General features: G+C 43.4%; 1 protein-coding gene across 1 annotated transcript in view; it reads right to left on the bottom strand.

Annotated features, from left to right (window-relative positions):
* Positions 1-16,872, bottom strand: part of PKD1L1 (polycystin 1 like 1, transient receptor potential channel interacting) — a 528,440-nt gene that overhangs the window by 456,362 nt on the left and 55,206 nt on the right. Inside the window, exon 7 of the mRNA XM_069732261.1 lies at positions 11,907-12,128. Coding sequence (XP_069588362.1) covers positions 11,907-12,128 — 222 coding nt within the window. The remainder of the gene's footprint in view (positions 1-11,906; positions 12,129-16,872) is intronic.

Below are 16,872 nucleotides of genomic sequence, written 5' to 3'. Positions count from 1 at the left end.
ACATCTCATTTGCCAAGTGTTTGTCCATTCAGACGTCTTATCCAGATTGTTTTGTAGTATTGTACTAGCAAGTTCAGTTTTTAATATCCTAAATGGTGTGGTGTCATCAGCAAGACTGACACTTTATTCTCAATACCATCTACTAGGTCATTAATAAAGAGATTAGAAATAATTGATCCTGGGGGCGTGGCCAGCAGCTCATGGAGGCAGACGGATAGCTGAAGAGCTCTGGTGCTCCACGGCCTTAAAGCAGCTCAAAGTAGCAGGCAGCACATCCAAAACTACTGATCCAAGTACTGGAAGATAAATAGACACCAGTGGACCAGGAAGGAGATTAAGAATGTCAGGAAGAAACAGAAAAAAAGTCCTCTTAAGCTTCCCAGCTTCTTCCCAGCATCTGAGGGCGTCCAAGATGGCGCCGATGCATTGTCAAGCAGCCTGCCCTCTCACATGGGAGCCTCTGGAATCACTGATGTGGTGAGTGGATCCTTTTCTCTAGGGACTCCTCTTCTGCAGTTGGAGCCCATAGCGGCCAGCCCTATCTTTATGGCATCAGGAGTGCATCCCCCCCCCCCTTCGGACAAGAGAGTAATGGCAGCTGAAGTCTCCTCAGGGAATGAGCAGGACCCTAGAACTGCAGCCAGAACGCTGATGTATCCAGTGACCTTGAAGATCCAAGCAGGCTCTGCAAATACTGCAGGTATGCACACTGCCTCAGGGCCTATAACTGAATTTGCAATGAGAATCCTCTGCAACGTGCATTTGTAAACTTGCAAAAGGAAATTTCTTGGCTGGGGAGCCGTGTATCACATGTAGAGGCTAAGGTAGCAGAAGTGACAGCAGCACAGAATGCTACTAATTTTAAATTATCTGGTATGGAGGATAGATCCAGGTGTAACTGTGGCAACCCTGAGGGTCCAGTCGCCACAGAATACTGCACCTCACCCAGAGGTGTGGGATTCCGCTCTCAGGTAAGGCGGCGTGGCACTGCACAGAACCCTACACCTGCATCCAACACAGACAATTCAGTCAGGCCCAGGCTGGATAGGAAAGGGTGTTGGAGGAGTGGGTGAGGTAGGTAGAGTAGGGGAGGAGCTTGTCAGGAACATCAGCTAGGTGGAGATTGAGAGAGAAGTGGAGGTGAGCAGATGTGAGGGTCTGCATCTCCTGGCAGATAGAAAGACTGAAAGAGACAAAAAGGAGTTCCCAGAAAGTGAGGGAACTGAAGAGAAGTGAAGCTAAAGAAATAACTGAAGTAAGGGGTCCTAGAGGCACGGGTAGTGAGCAATCTACCCGTGGGGTATCCACATAGAAGTCCTCTAAATCCCACATAGAAGCCCTCTGCTGGGAGGAATATGGTCAGTGCCTAGAGCTCAAATGGAAGAAAGAGGATGAGGAGCATGATGCCCGGCGTAGGGCCATAGAAGAACGCAACCTAAGGGCCAAAGCTCAGGCCTGCAACAAGCAGACCAGGGCCCATGGAGACAGGGTACTGTAGTGGCCTTCCACTTTACAAATGATTGGGGTTTACTTTAAGAGCCTGGACTATTGGCAGAAGTATTTGTCAACATGTGGGACGTAGAGTCACACCTCCTGGAGGGACACCCTGAGCGAGATCTGCACCCAGGGGATCGCGTGACATACACCCGTCATTGGGAAGAAAAAGGCTGGTACGCCCTGAACATCAGGAAGTGTAAAGCAACAGCTGACAAACCAGCAGCACCAAAAGCAACAAAACCTAGGTCACCAGCAAGCAGTGCAGCCCCACTATCTGCAGGTGTAGTGCCAGTATCTCTAACCACAAGAAGACTGAATGCAGTATGTACAAGGGCCACGCAAACAGATGTGGAAACACATTCCCGGAGCTCTCAGACCCTGATAGTGGGAACAGATCAGCTCTTCATCGTACCGGGAGTAAGAGTGGATCCCAGGATGGGAGAAGGCAGCATCCAGGTGTTGTCGTGTAAGCAACAAGATTAGAAAAGTAATGGAAGTATGACTGTAAAGAGTTAAGTAAACATGGTTAGGTTATGTTCATGTTGCTAAAGTTTAAAGGACAGCAGGATCATGGACGTTGAATGGGCCACAAACTCTGCATTGTACATAGTTTGCACATCTTAATGTACTCTTTCTTGGTTTTACATGACTCCTTTTAGAGTGCAAATTGACACTCTATTTTGCACTTGACCACAGAACAAAAACCGTCTGGCGTGGCTGAAGAAGTGGTCCAACATGGAGACCAGCTATGCCTTGTAGTCACGCCCAAGACCTACATTGGGGGTTCGAGACAGGTCCCCCAAATTGCACTAAGTTTTATGGAACTTGATGTGAGTATGTCTTTAAGAATGTTTTATTGCATTATTACATTTGATATGAAAACTGGTTATTGCACATAGTAAAGGAAAAAAAATGTTGCACTTATGTCTAACTACCTCTTGCTCAATGTTTTATACCTGACTTAGTAGTGTTGTTATTTGAAAATTGTAACGTTTAAATGTAAAGTACCTCCCATAAAGGGAGGAAAGTTTTTACCTGTTTCACTTGTTGATATCCATATCAGAAAATGTTTGCATGTTTTCTCATATCATCTGTTTTTGCTCTCTTCCAGCCCAAGGACGTGCTGTGTTTAAAGGGGGGTATGTGACACCCCTGAAGGTCCAGTCGCTACAGAGTACTGCATCTCACCCAGAGGTGTGGGATTCCGCTCTCAGGTAAGGCGGGGCACTGCACAGAACCCTACACCTGCATCCAACACAGACAATTCAGTCAGGGCCAGGCTGGATAGGAAAGGGTGTTGGAGGAGTGGGTGGGTTAGGTACAGTAGGGGAGGAGCTTGTCAGGAACATCAGCTAAGCAGAGATTGAGAGAGAAGTGGAGCTGAGCAGACGTGAGGGTCTGCAGCTCCTGGCAGACAGAAAGACTGAAAGAGACAGAAAGGAGTTCCCAGAAAGTGAGGGAACTGAAGAGAAGTGAAGCTAAAGAAAGAACCGAAGTAAGGGGTTCTAGAGGCACGGGTAGTGAGCAGTCTACCCGTGGGGCTCGTATCCACGCTGACCATCGTCGAGTGGAGGGACCAGGCCGCAGTGAGGGACGGCCCTCAAACTAGTGGAGAAACTAAGAACTCAGCTACCTAAACGGAGGCTGTGGCCTTTGCAAAGAAGCACAGTCACCTCTGCACACATTCGCTAAAAAGGCAGCCGTATAGTATTAAGGGAGGGCTTAGCACTCACAGTCCGGCAGAATCCGTGGCTGATGGCTTGGGACACTTTGTGGCAGGTGCAGGGCAGGAGAGGCAATAGCCAGCGCAGAACGACGGACAGAGAAAGGAACATAAGAAAGAGGGTTCTGGAAAGTGCACCCAATTTGAGAGCTGGCTGGATCACAAACCTGGAGGACACAGCACCCCGGCTGGGGCAACTAAGAACTGGGAGTAAAGCATTGGAAACTGCACCACGCTGTGTCCTCACATTTATTTAGTGCGCCATCCACTCTGCACCACAGCTACTACAACTATCACAAGCACCATCATCGCCTTTAACACTACAGCTGCCCTGGGGTTTAGCTCTACCTGTGGGGAGCTGTACCAACTCAGCTGCATCACCATCAGCCCCAGCGGACTCCTATAAGCAGCATCGGCTAAGACCTTTATTGCAGAGTACCACAGGTGGCGTCACGAACAAACTCTTATAAAATTTATTCCCATTCACATCTTCTTTTATTGGACACCCAGGGCCACGGACTGGGTCACTGCCACCATGACCACCCCTTTAAGAACAGATCCGGCCTGGTACCGAGTACCTCATGGTCCTAGCGGGTTGCTCCATAACAACATACGTATAATAGGTATTCAAAAATCTACAAAAAATGAGGAGCTTAAAGATTTCATGATGGACTTTTATCAGCTATCATGCCTGAGGTATCTCAATCTGAGTTAGTATTGGATCGTGCACATAGGTTACCTAAACCTAATAGCCTCCCACCCTCAATCACAAGGGACTCTATTGTGAAACTACACTTTTTCACATTAAAGAAAAAAATATGGAAATAAGCCATAAGCCACCACCACTTCCAGAACGCTTCCACAACATAACTCTTTTTACTGATCTCTCAGCAGCCACGATGGCGAGAAGAAGAGAGTTTATTGAAAGCACTAAAATCTTTAGGGAGCAAGAAGTGCAGTACAAATGGGAGTTTCCAGTGAAACTAATTATAAACAAAGACGGTTTCAGACATATAACTAATACCCCAGAAGAGGCTATGATTCTGTGCACAAATTGGAACCTGACATCTGACTGCTCATCCATGAACCTTTACCCTGACACTGAATGGTCTGTGGCATCCAGCAGAAGAAGACGCAACACCTGAGGGACTTATTTTACCATCGTTCCTTTCTGCTATAACCCTTCATGTTCCTGATTATTATAATTGAAGGGTACTATGCTGCATGACAGGGCAAGGCCCCTTGCAATGACATTGCTCAAGGTCCATGCTGCAACACATAAATGGCCGACGCTGGCATGATTCTTTATTGTTTTTGTTGTTTTTGCTATTTTTCTCTTTCAGGCCTTTTTCGGAGACCATTAAAAATCCGATCCCCAAACTAACCAGGAGCTCTTCACTCCCTGGTCATCTTCTGTCTCAGGTTCCCTGAGGAAATGTGTTTGTTTTTTGGCTTGTATGTATATTGCTCTATTCCCTAAGGGTACCGTCACACTATAACATTTTGATCGCTACGACGGTACGATTCGTGACGTTCCAGCGATATCGTTACGATATCGCTGTGTCTGACACGCAGCAGCGATCAGGGATCCTGCTGAGAATCGTACGTCGTAGCAGATCGTATGGAACTTTCTTTCATCGCTGGATCTCCCGCTGTCATCGCTAGATCGGTGTGTGTGACACCGATCTAGCGATCTAGCGATGCGATCCAGCGATGCGTTCGCTTGTAACCAGGGTAAACATCGGGTAACTAAGCGCAGGACCGCGCTTAGTTACCCGATGTTTACCCTGGTTACAAGCGTTAAACTAAAAAAAAAAAAACAGCACATACTTACATTCTGGTGTCCATCAGGTCCCTTGCCGTCTGCTTCCAGCACTGTGACTGCCGGCCGTAAAGTGAAAGCAGAGCACAGCGGCTGTGCTTTCACTTTCACTTTACGGCCGGCAGTCACTGAGTGCGGGAACCAGACTGCAAGGGACCTGACGGACACCAGAATGTAAGTATGTGCTGTTTGTTTTTTTTTAGTTTAACACTTGTAACCAGGGTAAACATCGGGTAACTAAGCGCGGTCCTGCGCTTAGTTACCCGATGTTTACCCTGGTTACCCAGGGACCTCGGCATCGTTGGTCGCTGGAGAGCTGTCTGTGTGACAGCTCCCCAGCGACCACACTACGATTTACCTACGATCACGGCCAGGTCATATCGCTGGTCGTGATCGTAGGTAAATCGTATAGTGTGACGGTACCCTAAGAAGTGATGCTCACTTTAATGTGTCTATTTCACTTATGTCAGCAGAAACAGGTACCGTATATATTTAGCATCTGGTCTCTCAATTCAACCCTTTTAAAGCATTCCACTTAAATGTCAGCATGGTAGTTAAAATAATGTAAATTAATGCTAAAGGTTTAAACTCCCCCTTTAAGAGATCCATGTTATGGAAAGAGGCGACACGGTCAACCTCAGACATTATTTGTGTTCAAGAAACTCACCTGAACAAAAACGATATCTTTAGGCTTCATATTCTCATCTCCAGCGTGCGTGCAGGAAAAAGGGGGGTGCCTCAATTGCCATAAAAGACTCAGTGGTATTTTCAACAACCCAAAAAATTATAGATATATAGATAAGAACGGTAGATACGTCATCTTACATTGCTTAATTAATAATCTTCCTTATACCCTGATATCTATATACGCACATAATGCCAAACAATGCAAATTTGTCAAGTAAATTATAACATTAGCTAAGATGAACAGATATGGCTTACTTATCATAGCAGGTGACTTTACCCACACCTTATGGCCCTCAATGGATACTACTTCTAAATGTAGGAATCTGCAGCCTGGTCCTCTAGTACATACTTTTCATCTTAATGAGTTATATGACATTTGGAGGCTACAGAACCCTTCAGAAAGAAACTCCACTTTTTTTCACACCCACATAAAACTTACTCAAGGATACATTATTTTCTGGTAGATAGAACCTTACTCACCCGGGAAGATAAAGCTAGAATATCTAACATTACTTGGTCTGACCACCCCCCAATTACATTATCATTGCAAGAAAATTATGAAGCTTTTCCTAACCCAATCTGGCATCTTAACAACAATCTTAAAGGGAACCTGTCACCCCAAAATTCGAGGATGAACTGCGGCCACCAGCATCAGGGGCTTATCTACAGCATTCTGTAATGCTGTGGATAAGCCCCCGATGTACCCTGAAAGATAAGAAAAATTAGTTAGATTATACTCACCCAGGGGCGGTCCCAGTTCAGGTCCGATGGGTGTCGCGGTCCGGGTCTCCAATCTTCATGCGAGGACGTCCTCTTCTTTTCTTCCTGCTGCGGCTCCTGCACAGGTGTACTTTGTCTGCCCTGTTGAGGGCAGAGCAAAGTACTGCAGTGCGCAGGCGCCGGGAAAGGTCAGAGAGGCCCAGTGCCTGCGCACTGCAGTACTGTGCTCTGCCCTCAACAGGGCAGATAAAGTACACCTGCGCAGCAGCCGTGGCAGGAAGAAAAGAAGAGGACGTCATTGCATGAAGATGGGAGGCGCCGGACCAGGACCGCGACACCCATCGGACCCGAACCAAACTGGGACCTCCCCTGGGTGAGTATAATCTAACTCGTTTTTCTTATCTTTCAGGGTACATTGGGGGTTTATCTACAGCATTGCAGAATGCTGTAGATAAGCCCCTGATGCCGGTGACCGCAGCTCATTCTCGAATTTTGGGGTGGCAGGTTCCCTTTAAACCACCATTCCTACAGCTTTCATATTCTCCTAGACAAATGCTCTATACCAATACTTCAGGCAAATTAACCTCCCTACATAGGCTTAATAAGTTAGTCTTCTCCAAAGATACGGCACAAGAGATTACTCTTCTCCAACAGCTGCATGAATTAAATCTTTATAAACATGAACAAGCACTAAAGAAATTAAAAATGTCCTACTACTGACACGGGAATAAACCGAGTGCTCTACTAGGCAAACAAATAACATCTCAAAATTCAAAATCTAATTGTATACCCTTTTGTAAGAAACTTTGATAATATTAAGGTAATGAATCCTCAAGACATTGCTAATGAATTTGCGAATTACTATCACAAGCTATATAATTTAGAAACTGACCTAATGACCCCACAAACAAACATGGGTATAATTACATCATTCCTTGATAAAGTTAAACTACCATTTCTTAGTTTGGCTCAACTAACCGCACTTTCCCACCCCTTCACAATTGATGAAGTCTCTAAAGCAATTGACTCGCTTAAGTTAAATAAAGCTCCAGGCCCTGATAGGTTAGCAAATTAATATTATAAAAAATATAAAAGTTCCTTGTCTCCGTACCTGACAAAATTATTTAATGAAATCATTAACCCCTTCACCCCCAGAGCTTTTTTCGTGTTTTCATTTTTCGCTCCCCTCCTTCCCATAGCCATAACTTTTTTATTTTTCCGTCAATATGACCATATGAGGGCTTATTTTTTGCGGGACGAGATGTACTTTTGAAAGATACCATTGGTTTTACCATGCCATGTAAAAGAAAACAGGAAAAAAAATGAAGCACAGATCACCTCTATGTAGCAGAAATGCAGGTGTGCTTTGAACGCCCACCACAGGGTGGCGCTCAAAGCAATCGGCCATAAACAACCATAGAGGTCTCAAGGAGACCTCTGGTTGTTATGGCAATGCACCGATCATGTGACGGGGGTCAGCGGTGCGAGCACACCCGGCCACGTGGCTGGGAGCGCTAGTTAAATGCCGCTGTCAGCATTTGACGGTGGCATTTAACTAGTTAATGGGCGCGGACGGATCACGATTCCGCTTGCGCTCATTGCGCACACATGTCATCTGTACAAAACAGCTGACATGTTGCGGCTTTGAGGTGGGCTCACCGCCAGAGCCCACCTCAAAGCAGGGGATCTGACAGCTGACGTACTATTCCGTCAGCTGGCAGAAAGGGGTTAAAGGGAACCTGTCACCCCCAAAATCGAAGGTGAGCTAAGCCACCGGCATCAGGGGCTTATCTACAGCATTCTGTAATGCTGTAGATAAGCCCCCGATGTATCCTGAAAAATGAAAAAAAGAGGTTAGATTATACTCATCTGGGTGGGTGGTCTGACCCGATGGGCGTCGCGGTCTGGGGCCACCCATCTTCATAGGATGACGTCTTCTTCTTGTCTTCACGCTGTGGCTCCGGCGCAGGCGTACTTTGTCTGCCCTGGCAGAGCAAAGTACTGCAGTGCGCTGGTGCCGGGCCTGGACTGGACCGCGATGCCCATCGGACCAGACTGCAGTGGGACCGCCCCTGGGTGAGTATAATATAACATCTTTTTCTCATCTTTCAGAATACATTGGGGGCTTATCTACAACATTACAGAATGCTGTAGATAAGCCCCTGATGCCGGTAGGCTTAGCTCACCTTCGATTTTGGGAGTGACAGGTTCCCTTTAAATCAGAAACCTTTCCTAGGGAAATGCTCAAAGCATTGATTATTACCTTACCCAAACCTGGGAAAACTCCAGATACCTCTTCTATTTTTAGACCAATCTCTCTGTTAAATTCAGATTTAAAATTATACGCTAAAGTTCTTTCATTTAGACTACTCGATATTCTGCCCTTACTTATCCATAGAGATCAAGTGGGGTTTGTTAAAAACCGCCAAACCTTGGATGCTTGGACGCTTCATTAATATCCTATCAGAAGTGGAGCGTCAAGGAATGCCCTCTCTGTTACTCACATTGGACGCGGAGAAGGCATTCGACCGAGCACATTGGGGATACCTCAGGGAAGTGTTGAGGAAATTTGGATTTGCGGGCCCTATTCTGTCTTGTATCATGGCTTTATACACCTGCCATTCAGCACAAATATATTCTTCAGGAGTTCTGTCCAATTCGTTTTCAATTACTAATGGTACAAGACAGGGGTGTCCATTGTCCCCTTTGATTTTCACCTTAATAATGGAAACTTTTGCCCTGGCCATTCGTTCTACCCCTAATATTACAGGTATAAGGATAGAGAAAACAGATCATCGAATAGGGCTGTTTGCGGATGACGTGATCTTAAGTATAGCAAACCCGCTGGAGTCATTAAGAGGCATAACTCAAATTATTAAGGACTTTGGAAACACTAGCTACTATAAAGTTAATGCTACTAAATCGACGATTTTGGATATGGGTATTCAGCCTAGCCTCAAAAACTCATTGAAGCAGATATTTCCCTATAGTTGTACAGAAGGGGCTATCCCATATCTGGGTATTTTGCTCACTTTCCCAATCAAAAATCTGGAAAGACAAAACTGTCATGCATTAATACATACTATAGCTGGGGAAATCAAGAAAATGTCAGTAAATTTCCAATATTATGGATTGGAAGAATTTTGGTGGTAAAAATTATGTTGCCTCCTAAGATATGATATTATTTCCGGAACGTGCCTATATTGGTTCCAGCACATACGTTGAAGTTGTTGCAGAGTTTGATATTGAGATTTATCTGGAACGCTCAAAAGGCCAAACTTTCAGCAAACATTCTATATTTGCCACTAAATAAGGGGGTTTGGGATGTACAAATATACAAATATACAAAGGTACTACCAGGCTTCTTTGTTAGACCAACTAAGGTGCTGGTGGAATGACGACACTTCTAAGCTTTGGGTAGATTTAGAATCCAGTATAGTAGAACATGAGAAAATGTCCCACTTCCTATGGCACCTAAGATCTAGGAATTTCTCTACTAACACTTCCCCTACAATTGTAGCTGGAATAAACGTTTGGAGGAATAAAAATATAGGATATAAACTGGTCGCCTTTAGATTGGATAATGTTCTGCTCGAAACACTGCAGTATGCCATCCCATTCCTTAAGCTAGATGATTGGATAGAAAGAGGAATAACTGGATTGGGGAACTTGATGCAAGCTAATGCTCTGTCTCTATTTTCTTCACTGGTGGCTAAATATAGCATTAATAAGAGAGACTTTTTCAAATATCTTCAAATTAGACATTTTATGAATAGTATGAATAATGGGTCAGAAAGCTTAAAATCTGATTATGAATATTACTTTTCTATTAATAGGGACTCTTCTAAAGGGATTTCTAGAGCATATGAAGCTATAAATTCTTTCACTGACTGTAAATCTTTGCCCTTTGTTACTAGGTGGGAAAGAGCCTTAGGCTATGTGCACACGTAGGAAAAAAAATCCGCATCTCCTGGCAGAATCCGCAGCTGCGGATTTGTCGTGATTTTTATGCGAATTTTGTGCAGTTTTTATGCGGAATTGCTGCAGATTTTGTGCGGATTTTCTGCAGATTTTGCCACTGCGGATTTTTAACATGGAGGGGTGCAGAAACGCTGCAGATCCGCACAAAAGAAGTAACATACACTTCTTTGAAATCCGCAGCAATTCCACACAGATTTTTCTGCACTATTCCATTGATTTACATTGTACTGTACATCACAGTGCGAATCTGCAGCATTTCTGCGCGGAAAAATCCACTGCGGATCCGCAGCAAATCCGCATCGTGTGCACATAGCCTTAGGCTCTACTTTTACCCAGGAAGAATGGTCACAGGCATTGCAGAGACAAAAAGTCTTCACATTGCAAAAACCATTTGGAAACCTCTAGGAAGATCTTGTACAGGTGGTATTTCACCCCATATCGTCTCAATAAGATATTCCCACAAACATCAGCTTTATGCTGGAGATGTCAATCAGAGGTGGGCGATTTATTGCATATTTGGTGGTCATGTCCCCTAATCCGCACTTACTGGTTACAAATTTATAGTTTGATTTCACGGGTACTGGGATATGACATAGTGTGGGATCCTGCAACAGCTTTATTATCTCTGAAATTGTAGCGACTCCAATACGAGGACGCAGTAATTACAAGCCATATCCTTACAGCTACAAGGGTCAATATAGCAAAGAATTGGAAAAGTGTTACAATTCCTTCACTGCAGGAGACAATGAGAAAAATTCATTATAATTGTATTATGGAACACATGATAGCCAGTCGCCTTGGCAGGGTTAAACTATTTAAAGTTATCTGGCAAAAATGGTTTATTTACTCAAAATACTCTTGTGACTGATAGAAATTAAAACTCCTAACATAAATATCCATTATAATCCTTTGTTTACAGTTAGGCAGCATAGAATACCTGATATTTGTTAAGTAACATTCTAAATTGTCAAGGTGAGCACTTCATAACTGACATTACCAAAAAGAGCAATTTTTTGTGTTATATGGGTTATTTGTGTAAGTCTGAGTTGTTAAAAATTCACTGGTTCCTTGTAAGGAAGTAGTTTGGAATATTGACCAAATCTTGTACTATTGGTTAATGATTGCAATTATTTGAATGGCTGTTGTCAATGTATCTTCTTACTCTGGAAACCAATAAAGTTTATGTTATAAAAATAACTGATCCTATCAAGATCCCTGCGGTCTCCACTGCTGACTATATCCCATTTAGAGAATGTACAATTCACGACAACTCTTTATTTCCTGTTACTCAGCCAGTTCTTTAACCATCTGCATATAGTTTTCCCTAGTTCCTGCTCATGGAGCTTCAATAAGTCAGATGAACGTAAACTACTGCCGAGTACTGAATTCCACATATACCCAACTACCATAGGTACAAGAGAAAAACAAATATTAATGAAAAAATACAGTACACATGTTTTGTGTTTCCTTACTTACCTAAAGTTGGTGTTGTGACTGATGGATAAAAATGTTTCAGCATTTGACGATTTGCGATCTCCATTAGACACAAATAAGGTGAAATGAAACTGATCACATCTGTCATTAAGCAGAGCAGTTGGGAAAGTGATAATAGCATCCATTTTATGGAGGGGGTTTGGCACACTTGAGTTAAAGCATAAATGCTCATGTGTAGACACTGTAGCGCAGCTCCAATGGAACCTTAAAATATGAAAACTGACATTATATTATCATATAGTAAAATTTTAAGAATTATTTAAGGCTTGTGTCATACCTTTTATTAGGAATGGTTTTAGACAAAGTATGTTTTTCAATGTGGGACCTAACTCTTAAGTACTGTATATGTACAGTTGGGAAAAATAAGTATTTGATACACTGCCGATTTTGCAAGTTTTCCCACCTACAAAGAATGGAGAGGAATTATTAGAATTCTGTCTCTCACAGACTTGTCAGTTTTTCTTGAAGAAGCCTTCCTACTCTGCGCTCATTACCTGTATTAATTGCACCTGTTGGAACTTTTTACCTGTATAAAAGACACCTGTACAAACACACAATCAATTACACACCAACCTCTCAATCCTTTGCCAAGACCAAAAAAATGTCTAAGGATACAGAAACAACATTGTAAACCTGCAGGAGGCTGGGATGGGCTACAGGACAATAGGCAAACAGCTTGGTGAGAATGCAAAAACTGTTGGCACAATTATTATAAAATGTAAGAAACACAAGATGACTGTCAATCTTCCTCGGTCTGGGGCTTCATGCAAGATCTTTCCTTGTGTGGGAAGGAAAATTCTGAGAAAGGTCTGGAATCAGCCCAGAACTACACTGGAGGACCTGGTCAATGCCATGAGAGCTTAGAGCACAGCCTCAAACATTACCGTTAGTAACACTATACGTCGTCATGGATTAAAATATTGCAGGGCACACAAGGACCCCCTGTTCACACCAGCACATGTCCAGATGCATTTGAAGTTCACCAATGACTATCTGGATGATCCGGAGAAGGCATGCGAGAAGGCCATGTGGTCAGATGAGTCCAAAATATAACTTTTTGGTATTAACTACACTCGCCATGTTTGGAGGAAGGATGAGAAGAACCCCAAGAGCACCATCCAAACCGTGCAGCCTGGTCTAGGAAACATCATACTTTGGTGGTGCTTTTCTGGAAAGGGGATAAGACGACTGCACCATATTGAAGAGAGGATGGATGGAGTATGCATCGCAAGATTTTGGCTAACAACCTCCTTCCCTCAGTAAGAGCATTGAAATGGGTCATGGATGGGTCTTCCAGGATGACAATGACCTGAAACACACAGCCAGTGCAACTCAGGAGTGGCTCCGTAAGAAGCACTTCAAGGTCCTGGAGTGGCCTAGCCAGTCTCCAGACCTGAACCCAATAGAAAATCTTTGGATGGAGCTAAAACTCAATGTTGCCCAGCAACAGTCCCGAAACCAGAAAGATCTGAAGATGATGTGTATGGAGGAGATGGCCAAAATCCTTGCTGCAGTGTGTGCAAACTTTGTCAAGAACTACAGGAAAAGTCTGACCTCTGTAATGGCAAACAAAAGATTCTGCACCAAATATTAAGTTAGTTTTTTCTATTGTATCAAATACATATTTAATGCAATGAAATGCAAATAAATTATGTAAAAATCATAAAATATGATATTCTGGACATTTTTTTCAGATTCTGTCTCTCAGAGATGAAGTGTACCTATGATAAAACTTACAGACATCTCCATTCTTTGTAGGTGGGAAAATTTGCACAAACAGTGTATCAAATACTTATTTTCCCCACAGTATATACACACATATATAAACATTATATACTGTAATATATATATATATATATATATATATATATATATATATATATACACACACACACACACTATCTCCTGTGTAAATATACAGTTGAAACCAAAAGTTTACATACATTATATAAAAAGACACATATACATGTTTTTCTCAATATCTGACATGAAATCAGAATAAACCTTTCCCGTTTTTGGTCAATTAGGATTACCATAATTATTAATATTTGCCAAATGCCAGAATAATGAGAGAGGCAATGTTTTAAGGCATTTTTATTACTTACTGCAAAGTCAAAAATTTGCATACATTTTCATATACCACTGTATGTTGATTACATAAGACAAGGGGAGTGGCGTGGTATTATCTAGTCTTATATTGCTGCTAAGAACCTTGGAGCTGCGCACTTGCACGGCACACATGTGGCAGTGATGTTCTGCATATTTATTCCCCTGCACCTGTGAGATCAGATCGCTGCTATGTAGCTGAAATGCAGGTGTGCTGTGAGCGCCGACCACAGGGGGGGCGCTCACAGCAGGCTGGCATCAGTAACCATAGAGGTCTCAAGGACCTCTATGGTTACCTTCCTGATGCATCGCCGACCCTCGATCATGTGTGGGGTCGGCGATGACATCATTTCCGGCCGCCTGGCCGGAAGTGCCGGTTAAATGCCGCTGTCTGCGTTTGACAGCGGCATTTAACAGGTTAATAGCGACGGGTGAATAGCGATTTCACCCGCCGCTATTGCGCGCACATGTCAGCTGTACAAAACAGCTGACATGTCGCGACTTTAATGTGGGCTCACCGTCGGAGCCCACATCAAAGGGGGTGACACGGCATGCGCTGTACTAGTACGGCGCATGTCGTGAAGGGGCTAATTATTCCGGCATATGGCAAATAATAATATTTGCCACACAGCCCTCTATGTGCTCACCAGAGGTAGCCTGACTGCCGTTAGGTACCAAGATGAGATCATCAGACCCTTGCAAGACCATATGCTGGTCCTGGGCTCCTCCTAATGCAGGACAAGGCCAGACCTCATGTGGCTGGAGTGTGTCAGCAGTTCCTACAAGATGAAGGCATTGAAACTATGGACTGGCCCGCCTGTTCCCCCGACCTGAATCCGATTGAACACATCAGAGATATCATGTCTCGCTCCATCCACCAACATCATGTTACACATGTCCAGGAGTTGGCAGATACTTTAGTCCAGGTCTGGGAGGAGATCCCTCAGGAGAACATCCGCCGCCTCATCAGGAGCATGTCCAGGCATTGTAGGGAGGTCATACAGGCACATGGAGGCCACACACACACTACTGAGCATAATTTCCTTGTCTTGAAGCATTTCCACTGAAGTTGGATCAGCCTGGAAATTGATTTTCCACTTTGATTTTGAGCATCATTCCAACTCCAGACCTCCATGGGATATTAGTTATGATTTACAATGATCATTTTTAGGTTTCATTCTATTATATGATGAATAAAGATTCACAACTGGAATATTTCATTTAGTGATATCTAGGATGTGGGATTTTAGTGTTCCCTTTATTTTTTTGAGCAGTGTATTTTCATATTTTCCTTCTCAAAATTTGGATTGCGTCTTATGGTCAGACGCATCTTATAGTCCGCAAAATATGATATATGTGTGTACGAATGTATGTAATATATATCCACAGTGTGTATATATTTATATACAGTATGTATACAAATATATTTGTCAAAATTCTCACCAGATTTCAGTAACAACCCATCCAATCCACACAGACAAAAATCAAACCATAGATGTCCATAAATTAAATCATGTGTAATAATGAGAAATGACACAGGTAAAAAGTATTGAACACTCCAACTGAAATGTAATTACTTTTTTGTACAAAAACCTTTAATCACCAGATTTAAGATACCTCCTGTATGGAGAAACTATTTGCAAGCATTGCTCAGGTGTGATTTTGGCCCATTCTACCACACACTTTTCAAATCATGAAGGTTCTGAGGATTTCTCCTATGAACTTTGAGCTTTACTTCCTTCCATAAACTTTCTATTGGATTAAAGTCCGGTGACTGGCTGGGTCATTCTAGCAGTTTTATTTTCTTTCTCTGAAACTAATTGAAAGTGTCCTTGTCTATTTGTTTAGGATCCATGTCCTGCTGAAACGTCCAGCCACATTTAATCTTCATGATCCTGGCAGATGGAATCAGATTTTTATCAAGAATATCTAGGTACATTTGTTCATTTATCCTTCCTTCAATCACATGTTATTTGCCTGTGTCGTATCCTGAAAAACAGTCCCACACTATGATGTTCCCACCTCTAAACTTCACTGTTGGTGAGGTATTTTTAGGATAATATGCAGTGTCGTTTGACCTCCAAACATTGTGTGTATTGTGGCATCCAAAGAGATCAATTTTGGTCTCATTTGAGCAGACTATATTCTCCCAGTATTTCACAGACTTGTCTAAATGTTGTTGAGAAAACTGTTAGGCGCTGGGATTCTCCTGCTGCACAGGGTAGATCCCAAGCCTTGCCTGCATCTGCAGTCTCCCATCCTGCTATGGCCGCTGCAGGTGCTGCTGAGCATAGATGTCGGTCCCAGCGTCTTGCTCAGGCTTGTGCTATTCATCTGGTTACTGCTGCCTCTTCAGCCAAGCCTATGGTAACCAGTGGTAGGCAGCTACGAGCGAACGCTCTGGAGACTAAGTCCAGAAATTACCCTACTGAGCATACTCGTGATGTCGCAATGTCTCATTGGTGGTCGGTCGTCAGCTGCTCTGGTGATGTGGCAGCTCTGGATTGGCCCGCGTGCAAGGTCCTGTCCGACTGGACATGAACTGAACATATAATAGGGTCTCAGAGGCGCACACCGCTGTGTTAGGGTCAACCGTGTTACACGTTTGTATGAGTTATTGCAATAGTGTGGTCTAAGCCAGCATGTGCTCAGGATCGGCTGTAAGCCGTTAAAATTCCAGCACCTCCTGAGAGGAGTTTGTCTGCGTGAATTCAGGACTGGCGTTTAGCCATTAGAATTCCGGCACCTCGGAGAGGAATTGGCTGCATGTTTTGGCTGGCTGTGTGACCACTGTTTACTATTTACCTCATGTGCGGGTTTCGATCTCTTGTGAGGTTAACAG

This window comes from Ranitomeya imitator, chromosome 6, assembly GCF_032444005.1.
Source record: "Ranitomeya imitator isolate aRanImi1 chromosome 6, aRanImi1.pri, whole genome shotgun sequence".
Lineage (NCBI taxonomy): Eukaryota > Metazoa > Chordata > Amphibia > Anura > Dendrobatidae > Ranitomeya > Ranitomeya imitator.
The sequence above is the reverse complement of the archived record's forward strand: the minus strand, read 5'-3'. Positions and strand labels throughout refer to the sequence as shown.